Source organism: Salmo salar, chromosome 12 (assembly GCF_965601325.2).
Source record: "Salmo salar chromosome 12, fSalSal1, whole genome shotgun sequence".
Lineage (NCBI taxonomy): Eukaryota > Metazoa > Chordata > Actinopteri > Salmoniformes > Salmonidae > Salmo > Salmo salar.
In genome coordinates, this window is record NC_138302.1 from 33,765,221 (window position 1) to 33,791,749 (window position 26,529).

A 26,529-nucleotide genomic window follows, 5' to 3' on the forward strand; every position below is an offset into this window, starting at 1 on the left:
TGTCCTTTAAGTGGAGGTCAACTAAACACTACTCTATTATACAACCAACTTTAATCCACCACAAGCGACAACTTGTAACCATGGTACTGCTTGCAAAGTTTAATGCATCACTTTAAAACAGGTCTTAACATAATGAAAGGAACTGTAAAAAAAAAAAAAGAAAAGACAAATAAAAATAAAAAACTGCAAATGTACACATGACCACTTACAGAGCTCAACTTTGTTAAATATATTATGTATTTATAGTATAGTCATGACTTCTGTACAGAGGGATCAGGCTAAAAATCATACGTTTATTAGTTTACCAATACAGGCCACTGTGGAAATGTTCACATCGTACAGTCAAGTCTTGTGTCCGTTCAAGGCTTAAAGCAACATGTTACATGCTTTGGCTGGAAATCTCGCAGTAATGAATAAGTCTGAATATAAACGTACACAGGAAATAGTACATAACTTCATGTGCTTGAAATCCTCCATGTTTTTTTTCTTGACCTGGCTTCACATTTTTTCCCAGTTTTTTTGCAATAGTGGAGAAACATGGGCATGAGAGAGAGAGATTGAAGGTTGCAAACACAGGAGAAGTTTGGCGGGAACCAACTAAGGCTGCAACGCTACAAGTACTGCAGCCTAAAATGGGAAAGCAAAGGAACGTCCTTAAGGGCTTACTGTACAGGCAGGAAAAGAGAAAAGAGGAAGAAAGTTGAGGAGGAAGAGAAGTAATGGAAGCCTGACTGCCATGCTTGATACAGGAATTACTTTTAAAAAGGTGGGAGAGGAAAAAAAAAAATAAGGAACAACCCAATCACATCCTTTTCTTCTTTACAATAATCAGTTTGTCTCACGCTTTGCACTCACTCATTGACAATGGCACATTGTACTGTCTCACACTCATGAACACCAAGCAAAAAGATTAGTCAACGCCCTCGTTTTCAGCTCACCGGTAAACACAAGGGTAATGGCCCCACAGAATATTTCTGGCAAAAAGCAAGAGCATAATAATATATTTCAGATGGCTGTAAACAACGACTGTTCAAATAAACCAGGAAGCACTATCAGAACTAGCCCACATCCAGATCTGTTTGTGCATTCTTGGCAAAGACCACAAACAGATTTGGGACTAGGCTATAGAAGAACCAGATGGTGTTAATCTCGGCACTTTCTTTCATAGTAATCCTTTTAACAATTGATCCTAGATCTGATTATGCTTTAAATCAAGTGCTAGTTAAAGGAGTTGGTCAAAGCATATACAGGTCTGGGAAAAGGCTAATTTCATTCTTCGGCGCACACAATGAATGGAAACACTGACCCCTGGTGGCCATACAGAGAGAACCTCCCTGTGTTAAATAAACTCAGCAAAAAAAGAAACGTACCTTTTTCAGGACCACGTCTTTCAAAGATAATTCTCAAAAATGCAAATAACTTCAAAGATCTTCATTGTAAAGGGTTTAAACACCGTTTCCCATGCTTGTTCAATGAATCATAAACAATTAATAAACATGCACCTGTGGAACGGTCGTTAAGACACTAACAGCTTCCAGACGGTAGGCAATTAAGGTCACAGTTATGAAAACTTAGGACACTAAAGAGGACTTTCTACTGACTCTGAAAAACACCAAAAGAAATATGCCCAGGGTCCCTGCTCATCTGCGTGAACGTGCCTTAGGCATGCTGCACGGAGGCATGAGGACTGCAGATGTGGCCAGGGCAATAAATTGCAATGTCCGTATTGTGAGACGCCTAAGACAGCGCTACGGGGAGACAGGACGGACAGCTGATCGTCCTCGCAGTGGCAGACCACGTCTAACAACACCTGCACAGGATCAGTACATCCTAACATCACACCTGTGGGACAGGTACAGGATGGCAACAACTGCCCGAGTTACACCAGGAACGCACAATCCCTCCATCAGTGCTCAGACTGTCCGAAATAGGCTGAGAGAGGCTGGACTGAGGGCTTCTAGGCCTGTTGTAAGGCAGGTCCTCACCAGACATCACCGGCAACAATGTCACCGATGGGCACAAACCCACCGTCGCTGGACCAGACAGGACTGGCAAAAAGTGCTCTTCACTGACGAGTCGCGGTTTTATCTCACCAGGGGCGATGGTCGGATTCGCGTTTATCGTCGAAGGAATGAGCGTTACACCGAGGCCTGTACTCTGGGGCGGGATCGATTTGGAGGTGGAGGGTCCGTCGTGGTCTGGGGCTGTGTATCACAACATCATCGGACTGAGTTTGTTGTCATTGCAAGCAATCTCAACGCTGTGCATTACAGGGAAGACATCCTCCTCCCTCATGTGGTACCCTTCCTGCAGGCTCCTCCTGACATGACCCTCCAGCATGACAACGCCACCAGCCATACTGCCCATTCTGTGCGTGATCTGCAAGACATGAATGTCAGTGTTCTGCTATGACCAGCGAAGAGCCCGGATCGTAATCCCATTGAACATGTCTGGGACCTGTTGGATCGGAGGGTGAGGGCTAGGGCCATTCCCCCCAGAAATGTCCGGGAACTTGCAGGTGCCTTGGTGGAAGAGCGGGGTAACATCTCACAGCAAGAACTGGCAAATCTGGTGTAGTCCATGAGGAGGCGATGCACTGCAGTACTTAATGCAACTGGTGGCCACACCAGATACTGACTGTTACTTTTGACCCCCCCCCCCCCTCCCCCTTTGTTCGGGGACACATTATTCCATTTCTGTTAGTCACATGTCTGTGGAACTTGTTCAGTTTATACAAATATTTACACGTTAAGTTTGCTGAAAATAAAACGCAGTTGACAGTGAGAAGACATTTCTTTTTTTGCTGAGTTTAGAACACTGACCATTTTTCACCCAATTCAAGCAAGTATAAACAAACCAGCATTAATTTAAAGAAATATAAAAGTAATATCACAAAGTACAAGCATGACTATGCCAGAGGCCATGTTGTCAAAAGTGCATCATTCACCCTTTAAACTGGGAAAATTAAAGAGAACGGGACAGCACTCCGATCTTGGGGACAAACAGTGACACTCCATTGTGCTCAAGGCAAAAGGGCAAGAACAAAACCAAATCAAGTATAAGCTTATCAAAACCTTCTGCATCCACACTCAATCTCTGTCTACAAACTTCAATCAATCTCCATCACCAAACAAACAGCAGTTGAGAGTAACACTGGAATATAGTGGCTGAAGCTGTGTAACTTCACCATTCAACTTGTGGGCTGTTGCCATTGTCAAAGCAGATCTGGGACCAGCTATTTTGTTATATTTATTATTCATTTTTCCTACCTACAAATGGTTAAATTAAGCACAAGTCCAGGGAAAACTGACCCCGGATCTGATGTTAGACGTCCAACCTCTGAACACTGGAATGGGGGTGAATGTAGTGGGTATCAGGCCGGGGTAACAAGCAGATCTGTACATAGGGTCTGATAATATATTAAGAAGAACAATTCAAGTAAGGCAACATGTTGAGATATGACTCATTTAGTGATGGAATGGATCGCGTCTTTACTCGTGTCATGTGCACTGTTGTGGCTCCACCTCTAGTTGTAGCCTAATGAGTGAGCAGAAGAGAGGATTGTGGGATAGCTCTGGAGGACCAGCCTTTAAGTGACTCAAAGGTCAATGAAAGCTGCAAGAAAGGAAAAAGGTCACTACCTTGAAGATGGAGAAGGTTAAGACAACGTAATAATTCTATGGAGAAGCGTTAGAAAATAAACATTAAATTGGACCAGCGCCAGAGCGAAAATGAATGTAAGTTAATGTTAGCAGTACAGAAATGTCGGTATTATAGTGGAAAATAAACACAATCATAGTAAATTTCAGCTAACTACTCAAACACGTTTGTCATTCTATTCATTTAAACGTTTTTTTTTTTCTCTTCAAATTATCTACAGCCACTGGTCACGTTTTCGATGCTGTAGAATCAGCAACTGTGCTGGTCCAATGAACGTTTTTCGAACGCTGTCTTACACTGTGTATTTTCAACCTAGCCTTGATCCCTTGTAGAAGAAAAAAAAAGTCAAGTTGAGTCTTAAGAGCGAAATGGGTGATATAACTAAAACCGTCTGTACAGTGTCAGAAAGTTATCAAGTCTTAGAATGGAAACGTTCTACAGTCAAAGATATTAAAGAGCTCATTTGACCGTACCTAGAGGAAACAGACAGTCCTTCATATAGTTACGTGTAACTGCACTCCTCTATTCTAGAGCCAGAGATGTACCGTAGGGCCTAGTAGTGTATATAACATCCAGAAGTGGTGATGAGTATGTAAACTTGTCACTCAAGTGTTTCTGCAACGGCATGTTTCGGTGCGAGCGATTGGCGAGGAAACCAGCAAGGACATAGCAGAGTGAAGCGGTTGTAGGTGGGCAGTTAATAACATTCAGATAGTGTGTGTGTGTGCGTGTGCGTGTGTCTCTAAAGCGAGAAAGAACAAGAGGAGCAGGGCAAAAAGCAAACACCCAGTAACATCTACTTTTAAAAGAAACTCAATACGTCAGCATGTCAAAAGGTGCCCAGCCCTGCCGAGATTGTCTGTTGATTGGAGAGTGCAGGGTGGTAACGGGGCACAGGAGCAGTGCTAAGGGTGCCCGCCAGGGTCAAAGGAGCCTGGGAAACGTAGTTCAGAGAAAAACCCAGCTTAGAGAATCTGTCCGGGTTGCACTTTTGGACACTGCAGATACCAGGACGCCATGGCTACTGTCACCATTTAGTTTTTTAGATCCAATTGACACAGCGGAGTAACATTTTCATTTGTGGCGCCAATTCGCGAAGAATGTCTCTCTTCAGGTAATTCCACTTCCCCTTAAAGCAGCTATAGACGTTGCAAGTCAATGGCACCTTTTTTTTATCAAACCAGCTTCTCCGCATCTCTCCTCCTCTCCTTCCTCCTCCGTCAGCGCCCACGAGGGGAGACGTGTGGCGCTGCCTTCCAGTCGAGGCTCTCGCTCCTTGTCCATGAGAGCTCAGAAGGTCCAATATGGGGGAGGACGCTTATGGGCCGTGGCTTAGATCTCCATAAGACACTCCCACTCCTCTCCCTTCACATCTGGCCTCTGTCTGGACTCTGGACACTGAAGGAAAGTGCATACACCAAGTTAGCTTTTAGTGGTCTGGGGGGGCAAGAGTGCACTAGATAGATGGCCGAGGGGCAGGGGCACTGGGCAGCAGCTGGGCAAGGGGAATCAGAGGGTACAGGGGCTATTTGGGAGATCATTGGGGGCACAGTGCAGCTCTTGGAGGGTGGGCTGAGGATTGAGGTGGGCGTTGGGGGAGTCACTAGTCACTTACTTGTCCTCTACGTGGTCGGGGATGGAGTTGGCGGCCAGGGCGGCCCGGTACTGCAGCAGCACGCAGCGCACACTCTTCACAAAGCCCTTGGAGAGAGGAAAGAGGGGGAAGCCAATGTCTGGGTACCCGCTCCGCTCGGGCAGGAAGCTCCGGTAGCTCTTCCTGCGCTTCTTTGGTCGCACCGCCGGCTGGCTACCGCCCCCAGAGTCCGAGGAGGCCCCTCTAACCGACCCAGAGACCACCACGCTCGCCCCGGCCACCTCAGTGGCCGAGACGGCGCCGTCCAAGTTCCGGCTGAGCTCCTGCTGGGAAGTGGCGGTGGTGGAAAGGCTTAGGCCAGAGTCCTCCAGCTCTTCATCCCCGGTGCCCTGGTGCTTGTTGGGGGTGCTGTGGGCAATAAGATCCAAGGGGAGCGTCTCGTCTAGAGGCTCCACTGAGGGAGGCCTGTCCCGGGATGGTCTTGGAGGAGGGCCCCTCTCGGCTAGCTCGTGGAGCTCCAGCCAGGCATCCAGGCGGTGCACCAGGCGCCAGCCGCTGGAGGTGAAGTGCTGCCGGATCTCCTGCTGGAACACCTGTTTGGAAACAGACAAAATAGAGTCATTATGGCTCAATCTCACCGTGATCTGAATCTCAAAGAGTTTCAAGAGCAAAAACAAACAAGCAATATATCATGACAGGTCAACCAATAGAGGCCAAGTCTTTCCTCCGAAGATGGAGAGGGTCAGTTCATGGCTTGAGCGGAGGGAGCTGGTCAGAGGATGGCAGATGGTGATGAGAGGGTCTTTTAGCCCCTGGACTTGTCCTCTTCCATTCGGGGTAACACCCACTAGGATGATGCCTCAGCAGCTCTGGACGTCAAAAGCTCACCAAACCGAGTTCAGAATAGTAGCCAGTCGCCTCACCACCAGCCCTCTGCCTCAGCACTGCTGTATGACTCCATCTCCCATTCCTATTGAGTGTCAGGCAACTCCTCAAATTATGTTCAAAAGATTATGAACTGGCAGCCAGGTGAAACAAAAAAAGCTGTGTCCAGATGCAGTTTTCAAACAAGAACATTTTGCCAGCTGGCAAGCCAAAAAGAGTTAACCTGTCAGTCAATATGTATATAATAAGTGTCCGTTTTTTGGGGGGGATTTTTTGTGTGTTAGTTTCACACAAATACAATCAAATCATAAAATCTACACAAATCAATTTGTATCCCCGACCTCTATGGGAGTCTGCAGCAGCTGGGTCATGGACTGCACCATCTTGATGAGGGCCATCTCGTTGTAGCAGCGGCTGTTCTCATAGCCTTCCTGCAGGCCCCGGTCACTGTCGAAACCTGCCTCATTGTAGTAGGGCTCGTTGACCAGGATCAGGCCTGGGAGAGACACACACAGCACACTCTTTAGATTCTACCAGACCCACAATGAAGCATTGAAGGCCCAGTGCAGTCCAAAAAATGATTGTCGTGCATTTTATATACACAGACTATACAAATTTCCATGACAGACTGACCAGGTGAAAGCTATGATCGCTTAATGATGTCACTTGTTAAATCCACTTCAAATCAGTGCAGATGACGGGGAGGAGACAGGTTAAAGAAGGAATTCTATGCCTTGACACATGGATTGTGTATGTGTGCCATTCAGAGGGTGACTGGGCAAGACAAACGATTGAAGTGCCTTTGAACAGGGTGTGGTAGTAGGTGCCAGGCGTACCGGAAAATTAGTTAATAGACCAATAAGAGAATAACAGCTAGTTTTCCCCTCCCGACTCAGACCACTTCCAGACAGTCCTACACAAAATCTTGCTTGAGAAATTGCTCTTTGCTAAGAAGCTATTGGTTTCTTTTTGACAATTTGAATTGAACACAATCACAGTAAGGTACTTAATTGTTACCCAGAAATGATTTGATATTGAGCTAAATTGGATCATTAAGTTACAAAGGACCCAAATACCTTCGAAATAAAAGACATTCCCACATGAACCCTGTATTCTAGTGTACGGAAAGATTCAAACACTTTTGTTAACCCCAAACACCTTCATGACAATTCACATGTATTCAGCCTTATGAGGATTAACCTGTATAAGCCTATAAGCCTAGTTTGCGATAGCAACAAATCCTATAATTGTCTCCAACATCCTGAGGTGAACATTGCTGATGGTAAGGTGAGGCAGTTTAACCACGACAGTCTTGTCAGAGGGTGATGGTGTGTGACACTCACTGCAGCCGGAGCCGACATGTTAATGAACGGCATGAATAAAACATACACTTCTGCTGCAGGGAAGACAACGGGAGGGGGGGGGGGGGGTGTCCCTACAGGACCCGAACCTGACCTGGTGAAGGACCAAATCAAATCTGTGTGCGTGACTGTAAGAGTAGGTCTAGTGAGGTCAGTTTAGACTCGCCTTGGATGGAGATGAGCACTTGCAGCAGGCTAGACTTGCTGGTCCACCTCTCTGTACCCTGAGGATTGATAAACAGGGAAGGCTGTGTGAGGCACATTTTATACAAACAGATTATAATGTTCAAAATAATATTTTTTTTAAAGTCAAAAAGGGACAGTAATGGGTGGTCTAAGAACAGTCAACGGGAAGGTAATGGGTGGTCTAAGAACAGTCAAAGGGAAGGTAATGGGTGGTCTAAGAACAGTCAACGGGAAGGTAAGGGGTGGTCTAAGAACAGTCAAAGGGAAGGTAATGGGTGGTCTAAGAACAGTCAAAGGGAAGGTAATGGGTGGTCTAAGAACAGTCAACGGGAAGGTAATGGGTGGTCTAAGAACAGTCAACGGGAAGGTAATGGGTGGTCTAAGAACAGTCAAAGGGAAGGTAATGGGTGGTCTAAGAACAGTCAACGGGAAGGTAAGGGGTGGTCTAAGAACAGTCAAAGGGAAGGTAATGGGTGGTCTAAGAACAGTCAAAGGGAAGGTAATGGGTGGTCTAAGAACAGTCAACGGGAAGGTAATGGGTGGTCTAAGAACAGTCAAAGGGAAGGTAAGGGGTGGTCTAAGAACAGTCAAAGGGAAGGTAATGGGTGGTCTAAGAACAGTCAAAGGGAAGGTAAGGGGTGGTCTAAGAACAGTCAAAGGGAAGGTAATGGGTGGTCTAAGAACAGTCAAAGGGAAGGTAATGGGTGGTCTAAGAACAGTCAAAGGGAAGGTAATGGGTGGTCTAAGAACAGTCAAAGGGAAGGTAAGGGGTGGTCTAAGAACAGTCAAAGGGAAGGTAAGGGGTGGTCTAAGAACAGTCAAAGGGAAGGTAAGGGGTGGTCTAAGAACAGTCAAAGGGAAGGTAATGGGTGGTCTAAGAACAGTCAAAGGGAAGGTAATGGGTGGTCTAAGTATTTGACCTAGATACTGTAATTTGTGTGTATGTATTGGTATTGTCCTTGTCTATTAATGTTCTGTATTATGTCATGTTTCATGTTTTGTGTGGACCCCAGGAATCCTAATAAAATACCCAAAATACCAAGTATCACACTTTTTTAGGGAGGGATAAAGGTCTACTTTCACCTTGCCGATCCAGGTGCCCAGCAGGCTGACGCAGACCTTGCCGTTGTCGTAGAGGTTGGGGTTGAGGCGCCCGCTGCACTGTGACAGGTAGCGGAAGAGGGGCGGCACCGACGGGTAAATGTTTGGCAGCTGGATGTCGAAGAGAAACAGGCCGTCCTCGTAAGGGGTGCGCGTGGGCCCCTTGATCAGGGCTGAGAACAGGTCCTATGAAGAGAGAGGGACAGGGTGAAGAAAAAGAGGAGAGGAACGGAGAGCCACTTAAATGTCAACGAGAGTAGCACATGTTCACTATCATCATCATCATCATCATCATCATCATCATCATCATCATCAGAATTATCACTTATCTTCAAAAATAACAGCATGAAGAGGTTTTTAACTCAAGTGTTTAATGAGTGCAGAGAAACTGGCAGCTCAAAACCGGCGTCACTTTAGCCACTGAAGAGCGGTCTGATGCAATTTAATACTTGGCTGTAATCGACTACATTCGGATCACTTCCAAACGGCTCTCTTCTCAGGTGTCGGTGAGCGTACCATGCGGTCCTCGAAGGTTTTGACCATGATGCCGTCGGGCAGCGAGGTGGCCAGCAGAGCCATCTCCTTCCTCACGGTGCTGAAAAACTTCTTGGCCTCGGCCGGCTGGAACTCCATCTTCTTAAAGGTGTGGGTGTCTGGCAGGAGTCAGATAAATGTTTTGGTATTCCAACAAGGCATTTAGTGGGTATTTGGAAAAGGTCATCTGAAGTAATGGACCAGTGCATTGAAATGTTCGAACAGGGCATTTTTGGGGATATTTAAGTCATGGGGTGTTTTCTTCTCCCAGTACTACTAGTTTAGTGGATGTCTCAGTAACAAACTCAAACAATGACAAGCTAAAAGCACAGTGTTGTGTCCTCACCTGGTGACCACTCCAGCACAGAGAACACCTCTCCCTTGGCACTGGTGAAGGTGACACCAGGCTTGCCACCACTCTGTTGGCACAGGACAGGCGTATCGCTGGGCCACTCTGGTGCCGGTCCTGGGGTCTTCGCCACCTCCTCCTGGAGCCTTTCTTCACCCCCTCTTTCTCCTCCTTCCGTACTCCCACCTCCTCCTGCCCCGCCTCCTCCGGCCTCCACCACTGCCTCCATCCGCTCCTCCTCCACGATGGCCACATTGTCCAGGGTCTTTCTCAGGTTCTCCTGAAGCTTCTTGATGTCATCCAGGAAGCGCTTCTCCTTGGTGGGCTTCTCGGGTGTGATGGCAGTTGTGGCGTTGGTGTTAGTCCCGTTGGCGGAGGGCGCGGCACCAGACGTGGGCGAGGTAGGCGAGCCGCCCGTCCATAGCTGCTCCACGGTCATGTTCTTCAGGCTCTCCAGGATCTTCAGGGCCTCCTTCAGCTCGCGGAAGCCCCGCGGCGTGCCCTCTTTCCCGGGGAGCTTCTCTGCAGCATCACCCCCTCCTGCTCCAGGGGTGGTTCCTCCAGCACCAGCGCCTGGGCTGGCTATAGCCCCAGCTCCCTCCAGGTCCTCTGTGGCGTTAGGGGGCTTGGTGGCGGTGGTGGCCCCTGCTTTGCCGCCCTCCTCAGGAGGGATGATGAAGGGGCTGGGGCCGGTGGGGGCCGGGGTGGCGGTGTCCTCGTTGGCGGGGTGCTGGTCGTCCTCGTTGGTAGTCAGGCCGTTATCAGTCTCCCAGCTGTCGCTCTCGTCCTCCCACTCCTCCGTGGACAGGCCACTGCTGCTCTCCTCCACAGAGTCATAGTCAGTCTCCTCGATCTCAGATTCCACGTTGTACAGGTGCTAGATGGAAGGGGGTTAGAGAACAAACTAAATCATCGCCGCGTTTATAAGCGCTCATTAATAATTACTAACTTTCATTAAGTGCTTTTTGTGTCAATATCAAATGTCATTATAGAATAATACATTTTTAAAAAGGGCAGCAAGCAAGTCATACAGCAGCATGCCATCTGCAACACAAATTCAGATTACACACAATTAGCATGAACAGAAACCTGAGCAAGAAGGTACAGTAGTAGCACAAGTCATTGGCATAGTGAACACAGCCAACAAAAACTTAACAGAAACCAACAGAGCCACCGATTAGTGACCACTACAACCTCGCATGCGGACAGAAAAGTTCCGCATGTGGGACAGAAAGACTACAATTACCATGAGTACCTGTGGCAGGACGATGGTCATGGAGTTGTCAGCCCACACCACCTCCACCTTGCTGCTCACGTCCACTCTGAAGACCTGACCTACTGACGTCTGGGCAGAAGATAAAAGACCGGTATGTGAAAATACTCTTTGTACACTATAGTACTGTACTGGATGATATTTCCTTTCAGAGCACGCTTTTAGCAACTATGGTGGATGTGTAACCAGGTCAAAGCACCTGTACAACGTGGACTGGAAAAGAACAATCCAAGAGCCACGGGGAAAACTACTAACATGTCAAGTGACAAAACAAATGACATTTTCGAACTTACATCATTCTCACACTCTGTATTCCGCTCGTTCTCAGAGTTCCCTATCCTGATGACGATATCAGTGGTACGGAAGTGGAAGTCTGGGTGGTCGGCGATGTCGTACACACTAACATCCTCCTCTTCTCCTATGACCTAAACAAACAAAACCGTCACCCATTAGACTGATATCATTCAGCTCAAATGACACTACAAGCCACCCTATATAGTGCACTATTTTTGACCAGAGCAATAGGACCATGGGGCTATTGCTTTGGCCCAGGTAGGGCACTACATGTGGAATAGGTTAACGTGGAATAGAGTCATTTCAGACTGGCCCAAATTCAATTTCTATAGAGCTATGGAATATTTAAAAAAGGTTGTTGTTCCCCCGGGTGACCCACAATGCCCAGCAGACTGACCTCCACGTTGTCGCTGGAGGCGTTGAGTTTGATCCACTTCACGGCACACGTCCTGCCCTTGTGGTCGCCCGACTGGATGACCCCGTACACGCCTGGGTCCGTAGGGGCTTGGGCTGTGTGACACCACACACACACACACACACACACACACACACACACACACACACCACACACACACACACAGCTGAAGTTACTTTCTGACCTGAGGCACAAAATGTATCACCAAGGACACCATGTATGAAAGTCAACCTGAGAAATGGCTCCCTCGTTTATTTCCTCCACAGTTACAGAACCAAAATAAACTCTATATTTAAACCATGTTAAATATAGACGATAGAGTAAACATGGTGGTACAGTCAAACAATGGCCTAAATATGAGCTGATCTAATAGCTGATTTACATTACAGGGCTGACCTGAGCCGTACTGTTCTGGCTCTGATATTTTAGTTTTTAGTCCAGCAATTATAGTCAGTGTTTCCCCTATATTCATGTTCGGAAAAAGTTGTTTTTCCCCCTGCGTAAACGTAAACGACTAAAACCACATACAAAGTATGTAGAAAGGATACTGGTGCTATATACAGTATACATACTTCAATATTTTATTACGTTACAGCCTTATTCTAAAATATTTTTTCCCCCTCATCGGTCTACACACAATACTCCATAATGACAAAGGAAAAACATGTTGAGAAATGTTAGCAAAAATGTTTTCAATAATTATGAAATGATAACATTTAGTTAAGTATTCAGACCCTTTTTACTCAGTACTTTGTTGAAGCACCTTTGGCAGCGATTAAGGCTTCGAGTCTTCTTGGGTATGACGCTACAAGCTTGGCAAACCTGTATTTGAGGAATTTCTCCCATTCTTCTCCGCAGATCGTCTCAAGCTCTGTCAGGTTGGATGGGGAGTGCCACCTCACAGCTATGTTCAGGTCTCTCCAGAGATGTTCGATCGGGTTCAAGTCCGGGCTCTGGCTGGGCCACTCAAGGACATTCAGAGACTTGTCCCGAAGCCACTCCTGCGTTGTCTTGGCTGTGGGCTTAGGGTCGTTGTCTTGTTGGAAGGTGAACCTTCGCCCCAGTCTGAGGTCCTGAGCGCTCTGGAGCAGGTTTTCATCAAGGCTCTCTGTACTTCGTTCATCTTTCCCTCGATCCTGACTAGTCTCCCAGTTCCTGCCGCTGAAAAACATTCCCACAACATGATGCTGCCACCACCATGCTTCACCGTAGGGATGGTGCCAGGTTTCCTACAGATGTGATGCTTGGCATTCAGGCCAAAGAGTTCAATCTTGGATTCATCAGACCAGAGAATGTTGTTTCCTAAAGTCCTTTAGGTGCCTTTTGGCAAACTCCAAGTGGGCTTTCTTGCCTTTTACTGAGGAGTGGCTTCTGTCTGACCACTCTACCATAAAAGGCCTGATTTGTGGAGTGCTGCAGAGATGGTTGTCCTTCTGGAAGGTTCTCCCATATCCACAGAGGAACTCTGGAGCTCTGTCAGAGTGACCATCGTGTTCTTGGCCAACTCCCTGACCAAAGCACCTCTCCCCCGATTACTCAGTTTGGCCGTGAGGCCAGCTCTAGGAAGAGTCTTGGTGGATCCAAACTTCTTCAATTTAAGGATGATGGAGTCCAATGTGTTCTTGGAGACCTTCAATGCTGCAGACATTTTTTGGTACCCTTCCACAGATCTGTGCCTCGACAATCCTGCCTCTGAGCTATACGGACAATTCGATCGACCTCACGGCTTGGTTTCTGCTCTGACATGCACCGTCAACTGTGGGACCTTATATAGACAGGTGTGTGCCTTTCCAAATCATATCCAATCAATTGAATTTCCCACAGGTGGGCTCCAAGTTGTAGAAACATCTCAAGGATGATCGATAGAAAAAGGAGGCACCTGAGTCTCAGGGCAAAGGGTCTGAATACTTATGTAAATAAGGTATCACTGATGAGGTATCATCATTCATTGACTACAGCTCAGCGTTCAACAGCATAGTACCCTCAAAGCTCATCACTAAGCTACGGGCCCCGGGACTAAACACCTCCCTCTGCAACTGGATCCTGGACTTCCTGACGGGCCGCCCCCAGGTGGTGAGGGTAGGTAGTGGAGCAGGTTGAGAGCTTCAAGTTCCTTGGAGTCCACATCAAAACTAGAATGGTCCAAACACACCAAGACAGTCGTGAAGAGGGCACGACAAAGCCTATTCCCCCTCAGGAAACAAAAAAAGATTTGGCATGGGTCCTCAGATCCTCAAAAGGTTCTACAGCTCCAACATCGAGAGCATCCTGACTGGTTGCATCACTGCCTGGTACGACAACTGCTCGGCCTCCGACCGCAAGGCACTACAGAGGGTAGTGTGTACGGCCCAGTACAACACTGGGGCTAAACTGCCTGCCATCCAGGACCTCTACACCAGGCGGTGTCAGAGGAAGGCCCTAAAAATTGTCAAAGACCCCAGCCACAGACTGTTTTCTCTACTACCGCATGGCAAGCGGTACCGGAGCGCCAAGTCTAGGACCAAAAGGCTTCTCAACAGTTTTTACCCCCAAGCCATAAGACTCCTGAACAGGTAATCAAATGGCTACCCGGACTATTTGCATTGTGTGCCCCCCCCCCCCCCCCCCCCAACCAACCAACCCCTCTTTTACGTTACTGCTACTCTGTTCATCATATATGCATAGTCACTTTAACCATATCTACATACTACCTCAATTAGCCTGACTAACCGGCGCCTGTATATAGCCTCGCTACTGTTATTTTTCACTGTATTTTTCACTATTGTTTTTATTTCTTTACTTATCTATTGTTCACCTAATACAATTTTTTTTTTTACTTAAATTGCACTATTGGTTAGAGCCTGTAAGTAAGGATTTCACTGTAAGGTCTACTTCACCTGTTGTATTCGGCGCAATTGACAAACTTTGATTTGATTTCTGTTTATTATTTTAAATACATTTGCAAAAATGTCTAAAAACCTGTTTTTGCTTTGTCATTATGGGGTATTGTGTGTTTTAATACATTTTAGAATAATGCTATAACGTAACAAAATGTGGAAAAAGTCAAGGGGTCTGAATACGAGCGGGAAGTGCGCTAGCTACTTACGTCGTTTGTCGACAACAAAGTCTCCGGGGCAGAACTCGTGGTTGTCCAGGTGCTGGATGGGGATGAGGTCATTGGAGCGGATGAGGGTCTCCATACGGCCATCTTTCCAGAGGACGTCGGCCGAGGTCTTGGTGGACACAACCTCTACCGCCACCCTGGCGGTTAAAAAACAGGGAGATGGCAGATATTACAACTAGTGACTAACTAATACTGGAATTCGTCTTCACTGACAAGGCCTAACAATTTCACTAAGTTGTTTTGGTTAAGAGTGGAAAATGCCTATAGGTTACACAATGGAAAGTTAAACTGCAGTGTGCAGCAGTGTGAATCAAAGATATCGCGCGGTGCCGAATCTAATCTCCTCCGCCTTGCATCCTCCGTCACTGTCTCCCTCCAGCCATAATATCCATCTCATGTCATGTCTTTTCTTTAAATCACTCTCTCCTCTACCTCAATTCAATCCCCCACTGGAATTCAGCCACTCTCCCCATGCTCTGCCTCTTAACTTCAGTCACTACCTCCCCCTTGCCGTTGTATCCCCCCCCATCAGTCTTCCTCTCGCTCTCTCCCCCTGCAACGCAATCTCATTTCCCCCCCTCCCCTTGATCTCCCTGGCTCTTTTACCCTCTCCATGACCCTTTCCCTGTCTGTCTCTTTCAATCAGAGGACCTGGATGTTATCTGGGCACACCTAAGCACATGCTACATGATTTATCAGCTGCCAGCTATATTTAAGCATCAGATCTGATCTACAGGGCAGCTTAAAAGGGGGGAAATGACAGCCTTGGGCAGCGTCTGAAATGGCATCCTATTGCCTATGTAATGCACTACTTTTAACCAAGGCTCTGGTCAAAAGTAGTGCACTATATAGGAAATATCGGATATGCAGCCTTGGAAAACCTGCCGCTTTTGAATGGCGCCTGGTAGAAATTGAAGTACTTGAATTCTGCAATGTCTTGAGAAAAGGTTACGACATCAACCCAAACGCCAACCTATTTGGAAACGCCAAACTAATGGTGCATAGCTAATTGTTGGTACCGCCGTGCTTTTAATAAAGGAACTTAACTATTGGGTTTTCAGTCAGAACGACAAGGAGAACGAGTGCGGTAGTGAGCGTATTCATTTTCACAACGCACCAATACTACTAGATTTATGCAAGTATAACCTGTGGATTGTTATTGGTACTAAATTCAGATTGATACTAGTACTGGATTGGCACTAGATTAGTACTAGGCCTAGTAGTACCATATCGGCCATAGAGTGGTACTAGTACTGGATTGGTGCTAGGTTCAAGATTTGAAGACAAGGCCAGGTCACACTGTCACTAGCAGCAGCCACACAGCGTTATAACACCCAGGGTCATTAGTGTACATCTGCTCTGGGAAATCAGCCTGAAATCGATCCCCGTAGTTAGTAACAAGCCATCAGAAGGTTCGTAAGGAGGAGAGGACATTTTCTAGGAGACAAGATGTTGGATCGATGAACACTGGTCCGTTTGGCTGAGGAGTGGGTGTAAGGTGACCCGCTCTGTGTGTATACGTCCCAAATAGAATTGGCACCCTATTCCCTTTTTGACAAAAGTAGTGCACTACTATAGGGAATAGGGTGCCATTTCGGATGCAGAATCTGTCTCTGGCCTTAGACGGAGGATAATGATGTGATTGTCTATCTGTACAAGGCTGGGAGGCATGAGAAGCTGGGAGAGGCACAATGTGTCCTTGAGAAAGGCACTTCACCCTTATTTTCTCCTGGGGCGCCGTACTCATATGCATGTGACAAAAAATAAATAAAAGTGACACTGGGTTCAAGGATGCAGCATTTTTGCCAGTGGGTAGCTGAATTCTGGCCAGTAAGCTATTGATCATCCTTAACACGTGCCAAGGAGAGAAGGAGATGGCCAGGGAAGGGACATCTCCTGAATGGAGAGAGAAAAATGGAGGGAGGGTGCAAGAGAGGGAGGAATAGCTGAAGTTCTGAAAGGGAGGGCGTGAGGGAGAGAAGGCAGAAAGAAAGAGGGGAGAGGACTAAAGTGTGGCCTAGGCTGTGACCTTGCCTGCTACATTTGTAGTCATTTCTATACATTTGTAGTCCGCTACATTTGTAGGTCACATGGCATACTATGAATACAAATTGTTTTGATTGACAACTGGCTCACCTGTCGCCGGGCTTGAACTCGCGGGAGAACTTGGTCCTTTTTTTCTTGTGCTTCCTCTTCAGGTTGCGGATGGACAGCGGGATGCTCTTCTTCCTGTTCAAGCCCCCCAGACCCCCGCTCTGCGACGACGCAGTGCTGCTCGCCGACGACGTCAGCGACAACGTGTCGTCCGTGTCCTCCGCCCCCGCCTCGTCGTCTGCGTCCTGCTCCGCGGGCTCGGGCCATGGGTCAGAGGGGGGAGGGCACAGGGGCGAGGGCTGGAGGGTGTGGTTGGGGCCGTTGTTGGGGTGATGAGGGCGAGGGAGGGCGGTGTGGTCGGTGGAGTCTGGGTGGGTGTTGTCAGGCTTGAGGTCACCTGGGTGTGGGGAGGGGGACGAAATGGTTGATTGTCGTTGAGTTGGTTTTACATGTAAAATTGACTAGTGGTACAGTATATGCAGTGACTTGGGATTGACCTAAGCATGAAGAATAGATTTTAATTGTGGGGCGAACTACCCTGCACAAGGTGTGCTGTTATCAGATGGGCACTCAGGAGTAGACTGTATTGAGACAGAAATGATTCTAAAATATAAAACAATTGAGCTCGTCATCAGTTTTAAGTGAGGATATCTGCCAAAAAATGACAAGGAAAAATGTCTGATGAAGTAGTATAAATAAAAGCAGCATGTACCGTCAAGGCTGTCCGTGTTGTCGGTAGAGTGCTGGTTGGCACCTTGCGTGTCTGCATTTTCACTGGTCTTCTTCCCTAACAACTCCTTCTTGAACATTCTTTTCAACTGCAGGAAGGACATTGTCATAGGACACTGATATAATACGAAACACGGCAAAAATATACAGTTGTTAGTGCATGCATTGAGGGAAGAAAATTGGATACATGGAGTATCTGTGCAAACAGAGGCAACATTGTGATCAATTGTTTCACACACACCTTCCTGGCTACGGGGTCCTCTGGGAGTCCGGGGGCCCCGTCGGGCCACTCACAGGTGATGTGTGTGGTGTCTCCATTGGCTGGGAACACGTACAGGGCCCTCTCCCCCAGCTGCCTCTGGGTGTGGTCATAGTAGCCCAGACGCTTCACTCTGGATCAGAACAAACACATGTAGGGGGAGCATGTTATTAGAAGGATTATAGACGTAAAATAATGGGTGTGTGTTAGGGATGAATATCTCTCCATCTAGATACATGGGCTCTGATACGATGCACTAACATCTGTTGCATGAACACATTCATTTTCTATTCTAAATTAAAATTGTATACTGAGCTGGATCCTTCAAAGCTGACTTCTTGTAGCCGAATGGCCCTTTGTGTGTGTGTGTGTAGGCACTTGAGCCACTAGCAGATTCCCCATCACCCACTGATCATTTCGGCAGATATTTGAACTTTTGCTAGTAATATGTCAATATTTATCTGCAGAAATGACCAATCAACCCTTGAAGTATCAAAAAAATATGATGAAAAAATATTTTTGACTATTCAAACGTGTTGAATAACAGATTCACAACATGGAACAACAGATAGTCCCCAAAACAAGTTTGTTCTGAAGTGTCTGTCCTACATTGGAGATATAAGAAAGATGAGGTAACATTTGTTATTTTTTGTACATGTATTTAACCCCTTATTTTTGGCACAACAGTCTACGCCCCATCTAAGCCAAAAAAATTACAAATTGTATTTGGCCTTACTGCTATTAGACCATAAACACATTATTTTTGTCACTAAACATTCTCCATATATAATTTCATACATTTTTTTCAAACCTGGGGACCTTAAGACTAGTCATGTGAGGCCTCTGGGCGTCTTAGAGCAAAACAACCAACAAAACAACCGAAAGCAGAGTCTCAGCTTTCCACAGAGGGGTCATATTAGTATGGAGCCCAAACTGTTGGGACACTACAGATAGAACTCGACAGATGGGCTGAACTGACTTCAGATGTGTCCCAAGACGCTTGTGGGAGTCGTCGAGCAAACCGTTCGGACACTACAGATGATTTTGTGAGAACACCGATTTTCGGAAGTCTCAGGGTTTGACAAACATCGCTCTAACTCTCAACGTTCACCGCAGATGCGGAAGTGCAACATAGGTACAGTTGAAGACATTAAAACTTGTTTTTCAACCACTCCACAAATTTCTTGTTAACAAACTATAGTTTTGGCAAGTCGGTTAGGACATCTACTTTGTGCATGACACAAGTAATTTTTCCAACAATTGTTTACAGAGATTATTTCACTTATAATTCACTGTTCACAATTCCAGTGGGTCAGAAGTTTATATACACTAAGTAGACTGTGCCTTTAAACAGCTTGGAAAATTCCAGAAAATGATGTCATGGCTTTAGAAGCTTCTGATAGGCATTTTTGACATAATTTGAGTCAATTGGAGGTGTACCTGTGGATGTACTTCAAGGCCTACCTTCAAACTCAGTGCCTCTTTGCTTGACATCATGGGAAAATCAAAAGAAATCAGCCAAGAACTCAGAAAAAGATGTGTAGACCTCCACAAGTCTGGTTCATCCTTGGGAGCAATTTTCAAAACGCCTGAATGTACCACATTCATCTGTACAAACAATAGTACGCAAGTATAAACACCATGGGACCACACAGCCGTCCTACCGCTTAGGAAGGAGACGCATTCTGTCTCCTAGAGATGAATGTACTTTGGTGCGAAAAGTGCAAATCAATCCCAGAACAACAGCAAAGGACCTTGTGAAGATGCTGGAAGAAACAGGTACAAAAAGTATCTATATCCACAGTAAAACGAGTCCTATATCGAGAACCTGAAAGGCCGCTCAGCAAGGAAGAAGCCACTGCTCCAAAACTGCCATAAAAAAACAGACTACAGTTTGCAACTGCACATGGGGACAAAGATCGTACTTTTTGGAGAAATATCCTCTGGTCTGATGAAACAAAAATAGAACTGTTTGGCCATAATAACCATCGTTATGTTTGGAGGAAAAATGGGGAGGCTTGCAAGCCAAAGAACACCATCCCAACCGTGAAGCACAGGGGTGGCAGCATCATGTTGTGGGGGTGCTTTGCTGCAGGAGGGACTGGTGCACTTCACAAAATAGGTGGCATCATGAGGAAAGAAAATGATGTGGATATATTGAAGCAACATCTCAAGACATCAGTCAGGAAGATAATGCTTGGTCGCAAATGGGTCTTCCAAATGGACAATGACCCCAAGCATACTTCCAAAGTTGTGGAAAAATGGCTTAAGGACAACAAAGTCAAGGTATTGGCGTGGCCATCACAAAGCCCTGACCTCATTCCTATAGAAAATTTGTGGGCAGAACTGAAAAAGCATGTGCGAGCAAGGAGACCTACAAACCTGACTCAGTTACACCATCTCTGTCAGGAGGAATGGGCCAAAATTCACCCAATTTATTGTGGGAAGCTCGTGGAAGGCTACCCGAAACGTTTGACCCAAGTTAAACAATTTAAAGGCAATGCTACCAAATACGAATTGAGTGCATGTAAACTCCTGACCCACTGGGAATGTGATGAAAGAAAAAAAAGCTGAAATAAATCATTCTCTACTATTATTCTGACATTTCACATTCTTAAAATAAAGTGCTGATCCTAATTGACCTAAGACAGGGAATTTGTACTAGGATTAAATGTCAGAAATCGTGAAAAACTGAGTTTAAATGTATTTGGCGAAGGTGTATGTAAACTTCCCACTTCAACTGTAGCTGCAGTGGATTGAGTGGCATCCAACTCCAGATTAAATTGACAGATTTTTAAATGGGGATACTTTCATTATGCTAATTCAATTTTCCTCAGGGGCGTAGGACATTGACTTTAAGAGGGTTAATATAGAACAGCTTTGGATTTCACCCGTCTCAAATGCTAATGGTTCTGACCGTTTGAAACTTTGAGGAGACCTGCTCTTTCTCCAGCTACGACCATAGGCTTTACAGTGCAGCTTGCAAAAATGACTGCGGTCCTTCTTATAAAGTGACAACTTCACCATCTCCATGTAAGCATCCAATTAAGACATGCAGGTGTGAGTGAGAGATGTGATTGTGAGGTGTGTATATAATGTGTGGACCAGATCACTAGAAATAGACTGTCCATACACTGCATATCTATGATGGAGAACTGCAGCCTCTATGTTCCCCAGTGTGGATGGCTGGGTGAGTCAATGAATGCTGGGCTCTAGTGCGACCATGTTACTCACATACGCGCCCCAAAAATATTTTGCTGTGCGAGCTGGAATTTTAATTTAGGAGTACCAGTGCGCCTAGAAAAATTAAGGATTCAAATATTTTTCTTTATGCTCCTAAATTTCTTTGTGTGCGCCTACATTTTTCAACTTAGGCGCTCACGGGCTCTTTGTAAAAAAAATAAGAAGGTCAGCGTACAGCCTTGTAACAGACAGACAGTAGAGTACCTGCAGAGGTTCTCCTGTGAGATGGTGGATGGAGGGGGGTAGACGCTGTCCGTGCCCTTGGGGGAGTAACTCTTGGTGATCCACGTCACCTTCAGCTCTGCCACCTGGACCTGGGGGGGGGGGGGGGGTCACATGACACAAAGAACCATTTAGAGCAGTGACATCACACGTACTGAAGTAGAAAAACCTATTATTAGGTGGTAAGGTGATGTGGTCAGTAAAAACCAGGAAAAACTCAGATTTCCCAAGTTGTTAACCTGTGAATAATGCACGACTAGAAATACGTAAATTGCCATCATCATACCTCTTCGACCACCACCCTGAACTTGATCTTCTTGCGGAGTACGGGCTTGACCCCGGAGAGCCACTGGACATTGGAGAAGACTTTGGCCGGCCCGATCAGCACCTGGCCTGGGTAGAAACCGTAGGCCTCTTCGAAGAACAGACCCTACCAACCAGGGAGGAGATGCATATTACTAACACACAGAGGCAGTTTCCCTAACCCAGTCCATGGAGAATCTAAAAAGATCTGGAAGATATCCTGCTGCTCATTGGTCATGTCAACAAATGACAGGAGAACATAGCTAGTACTTAACAACCTTCAGTGTTTTTTAAAGTTTTTTTAATAGTTGACTACGTAGAAACGGTTGTATTGTTTCTGAAATAACAGCCAAAGTGAACAGGAGTAATACCTAGGTACTCCCAGTCAAAGCACAACAGTTTCTGATTAATATTGGACGCACGCAACCTGCTGCCTTAAACAAGATTAGGGTCGATTCCATTTAAACTCAATTATCTAAAATCGGTTTCCTAAATTGACCCAGCTCAAATGGAATTGACCCCCAGCCCTGTTACAAAGTATAACACATCTACCTCTGGTCAATAAGGAGGAATAGGAAGCTCAAGGCTGTGAGTAAGTTCATTTCATATTGCTTCCACCCAGCCGGCCTTATCCGGTCAGTGAAGTGCAGTGGACGAGGGCAGACGGCTACGTTTTCACACAAAAACATTTCACCTACCGAGTCACTGACGTGTGGACAGACGTCGTACAGCTTGGCGCCGTCCTCCACATTCATGGAACACCTGCAGGAGTAGAGGGAGAAGTTGAGCTAAGCTTGAAGCAGACATATAGATGTAAATTAAACAGTTTTGAAATTACACTCATACTGGGACAGATTCTGTACCTGGCTCCATTGGACAGCTTGAGGATGATGTGGTTGGTCAGGTTGTACACCTTCCCCAGCCAGAAGTCGTAGGCTATGTAGTCCCCATACATGAAAGACTAGCAGGGAACACGCATGAAACAAATGATTGTAAAAGAGACATTGACGTGGTACATTTCCAGTAGCAGTCAAAAGTTTGGACACACCTACTCATTTGAGGGTTTTTGTTTTTACTATTTTCTATATTGTAGAATAATAGTGAAGACCTCAAAACTATTAAGTAACACATATGGAATCATATACTAACCAAAAAAAAGTGTTACACATATGAAAATATATTTTATATTTGAGATTCTTCAATGTAGCCACCCTTTGCCTTGACAGCTTTGCACACTCTTGGCATTCTCTCAACCAGCTTCATGAGGTAGTCACCTGGAATGCATTTCAATTAACAGGTGTGCCTTGTTAAAAGTTAATTTGTGGAATTTCTCTCCTTCTTAATACGTTTGAGCCAATCAGTTGTGTTGTGACAAGGTAGGGGTGTTCACAGAAGATAGCCCTATTTGGTAAAAGACCAAGTACATATCGCCTAGTTAAATAAATATTAAATCTAAAATAAAATATTAAGGCAAGAACAGCTCAAATAAGCAAAGGGAAACGACCGTCTATCATTACTTAAAGACATGAAGGTCAGTCAATCTGGGAAAAAAAGTGCAGTCACAAAAACCATCAAGCGCTATGATGAAACTGGCTCTCATGAGGACCGCCACAGGAAAGGAAGACCCAGAGTTACCTCTGCTGCAGAGGATAAGTTCATTAGAGTTACCAGCCTCAGAAATTGCAGCCCAAATAAATGCTTCAGAGTTCAAGTAACAGACACATCTCAACATCAACTGTTCAGAGGAGACTGCGTGAATCAGGCCTTCATGGTCGAATTGCTGCAAAGAAACCACTACTAAAGGACACCAATAAGAAGAAAGAGACTTCCTTGGGCCAAGAAACAGGAGAAATGGACATTAGACCAGTAGAAATCTGTCCTTTGGTCTAATGAGACCAAATTTGAGATTTTTGGTTCCAACCGCCGTGTCTTTGTGAGACGCAGAGTAGGTGAACAGATGATCTCGGCATGTATGGTTCCCACCGTGAAGCATGGAGGAGGAGGTGTGATGGTGCTTTGCTGGTGACACTGTCAGGGATTTATTTAGAATTCAAGGCACACTTAACCAACATGGCTACCACACCATCCCCTCTAGTTTGCACTTAGTGGGACCATCACTTGTTTTTCAACAGGACAAATGACCCAACACACCTCCAAGCCATATAAGGGCTATTTGACCAAGAAGGAGAGTGATGGAGTGCTGCATCAGATGACTTGGCCTCCACAATCCCCTGACCTAAACCAAATTGAGATGGTTTGGGATGAGTCGAAATGCAGAGTGAAGGAAAAGCAGCCAACAACTGCTCAGCATATGGGGGAACTCTTTAAAGACTGTTGGAAAAGCTTTCCAGGTGAAGCTGGTTGAGAGAATGCCAAGAGTGTGCAAAGCTGTCATCAAGGCAAAGGGTGGCTATTTGAAGAATCTCAGATACTCGAGAAGGACAAGACAATTGAATAGCCTAATTGTATTTATATATAAGCAAATGCTTAATTAAAATATAAATCCTAACAAAATAATAAATTATTTTGATAAATCACATGTGGAAATGTTTCCATCTTGCAACTCCTCTGTGGACAGTGTGGTCAAGTGAATACTGTGTCCATCTCTGTTTTTTCTTACCCAGATGTGATGTAGGTCTTTACTGTTGACGGGATACAGGACACAGTTGGTCCCCACTAGTTTTACAGCACACTCTATGTCGATGTTGGTCACGATGCCACACTGGTTGTCCTGGAAACCACAAACAAGACAAGGTTTACCATATCAACATCCCCATGACACTATCCAAAAACAACGCACCGACACACATTCGGTGCGTTTTAATTTCAGTTTTCTATCACTAGTCAACTCAAATACCACCTGGGGACAGGTGTTGAACATTAGCATAAGCTACACATACGCTAAAATGTTTACTCAATATATCAGTGTGCTTGCGTCAATCCCCATCTTAAAGAGGGCATGTACGCGCTTTCTGATAAAAGGCACGTTAGTACAATCTACATAAAAACACTGCAGCCTGTACAGTCATCCTGTGTTGGTACGCCAGTCATGTAGGGTGTCATCAGCTAACACAGTGTAGTGATACGACAGGAGAGGGAGCTCGGCTTACGTTAGAATTCATCCGCCGCACAATGTCTCGGATAACGATGGATCGATCTACAAGTTTCAGCTGCAACAGAGGGTGGAGAAAAGAGAGAGGGGGGTTGAGATGAGAACATCATAAAGTACATAGACAAGAGCGACAACTGAAGTAGTCTAATTTCAGCTGTCATTTTAGCATCTTGGTGGCAGCTGGAATGCCATCCGGTTACCGACCAAATCGTCTCATCTGACCCCAGTCTTATGACTGCTGCCTGATACCAGTAGTGATAACGCAGCAGTGAGGTAGGCTGTGCTAAAGTCAGCCTCTTCCAAATCACAATAAGCAGTAGTGCCTGTAGGGTGCTGCACATAATCCCACCAATACCAAAAAATTATGTACATAACACCTTTGATGAGAGTGCCTTCGGAAAGTATTCAGACCTCTTGACTTTTTCCACATTTTGTTACGTTACAGACATTCTAAAATTGATAAGTGTTTTTTTACCCTCATCAATCTACACACAAAACCCCATAATGACAAAGCAAAAACAGATTTAAAAAAAAATAAATACACTGCTCAAAAAAATAAAGTGAACACTTAAACAACACATCCTAGATCTGAATGAATGAAATAATCTTATTAAATACTTTTTTCTTTACATAGTTGAATGTGCTGACAACAAAATCACACAAAAATAATCAATGGAAATCCAATTTATCAACCCATGGAGGTCTGGATTTGGAGTCACACTCAAAATTAAAGTGGAAAACCACACTACAGGCTGATCCAACTTTGATGTAATGTCCTTAAAACAAGTCAAAATGAGGCTCAGTAGTGTGTGTGGCCTCCACGTGCCTGTATGATCTCCCTACAATGCCTGGGCATGCTCCTGATGAGGTGGCGGATGGTCTCCTGAGGGATCTCCTCCCAGACCTGGACTAAAGCATCCGCCAACTCCTGGACAGTCTGTGGTGCAACGTGGCGTTGGTGGATGGAGCGAGACATTATGTCCCAGATGTGCTCAATTGGATTCAGGTCTGGGGAACGGGCGGGCCACCGCCAGCATTCAAAAGTGACCAAAACATCAGCCAGGAAGCATAGGAACTGAGAAGTGGTCTGTGGTCACCAGCTGCAGAACCACTCCTTTATTGGGGGTGTCTTGCTTATTGCCTATAATTCCCACCTGTTGTCTATTCCATTTGCACAACAGCATGTGAAATTTATTGTCAATCAGTGTTGCTTCCTAAGTAGACAGTTTGATTTCACAGAAGTGTGATTGACTTGGAGTTACATTGTGTTGTTTAAGTGTTCCCTTTATTTTTTTGAGCAGTATATATTTAAAAAAAAAAATATATATATATTTTTTAAATATATAAAATAGTATTCAGACCCTTTACTCAGTACTTTGTTAAAGCACCCCTGGCAGGGATTACAGCTTTGAGTCTTCTTGGGTATGACCCTTCAAGCTTGACACACCTGTATTTGGGGAGATTCTCCCATTCTTCTCTACATATCCTCTCAAGCTCCGTCAGGTTCGATGGGGAGCATTGCTGCACAGCTATTTTAAGTACTCTCCAGAGACGTTCGATCAGGTTCAAGTCCGAGCTCTGGCTGGGCCACTCTAGGACATTGAGACTTGTCCCGAAGATACTCCTGCGTTGTCTTGCCTGTGTGCTTAGGGTTGTTTTCCTGTTGGAAGGTGAAGCTTCACCCCAGTCTGAGGTCCTGAGCGCCATGGAGCAGGTTTTCATCAAGGATCTCTCTGTACTTTGCTCTGTTCATCTTTCCTTCGATCCTGACTTGTCTCCCAGTCCCAGCTGCTGAAAAACATACCCACAGCA

General features: G+C 45.6%; 1 protein-coding gene across 4 annotated transcripts in view; it reads right to left on the reverse strand.

Annotated features, from left to right (window-relative positions):
- Nucleotides 1-84: 84 nt before the first annotated feature.
- Nucleotides 85-26,529, reverse strand: part of LOC106564911 ((E3-independent) E2 ubiquitin-conjugating enzyme UBE2O) — a 52,674-nt gene continuing 26,229 nt past the window's right edge. Inside the window, exons 2-21 of one of the 4 annotated variants that reach the window (XM_014131417.3) lie at nt 24,716-24,775; nt 24,226-24,336; nt 22,469-22,566; nt 22,304-22,367; nt 21,589-21,732; nt 21,285-21,394; nt 17,820-17,970; nt 17,562-17,667; nt 16,892-17,246; nt 14,738-14,892; nt 11,635-11,747; nt 11,237-11,368; nt 10,917-11,015; nt 9,668-10,547; nt 9,304-9,440; nt 8,770-8,973; nt 7,667-7,724; nt 6,481-6,635; nt 5,276-5,847; nt 85-5,058 (exon numbers count right to left, since the gene is read on the reverse strand). In XM_014131417.3, the coding sequence (XP_013986892.1) occupies nt 5,028-5,058; nt 5,276-5,847; nt 6,481-6,635; nt 7,667-7,724; nt 8,770-8,973; nt 9,304-9,440; nt 9,668-10,547; nt 10,917-11,015; nt 11,237-11,368; nt 11,635-11,747; nt 14,738-14,892; nt 16,892-17,246; nt 17,562-17,667; nt 17,820-17,970; nt 21,285-21,394; nt 21,589-21,732; nt 22,304-22,367; nt 22,469-22,566; nt 24,226-24,336; nt 24,716-24,775 (3,735 nt within the window). In that variant the 3' untranslated portion in view covers nt 85-5,027. Of the gene's footprint in view, nt 5,848-6,480; nt 6,636-7,666; nt 7,725-8,769; nt 8,974-9,303; nt 9,441-9,667; nt 10,548-10,916; nt 11,016-11,236; nt 11,369-11,634; nt 11,748-14,737; nt 14,893-16,891; nt 17,247-17,561; nt 17,668-17,819; nt 17,971-21,284; nt 21,395-21,588; nt 21,733-22,303; nt 22,368-22,468; nt 22,567-24,225; nt 24,337-24,715; nt 24,776-26,529 lie in introns of all 4 variants that reach the window. The other 3 variants (XM_082958866.1, XM_082958867.1, XM_045691267.2) reach the window with 3 other exon arrangements.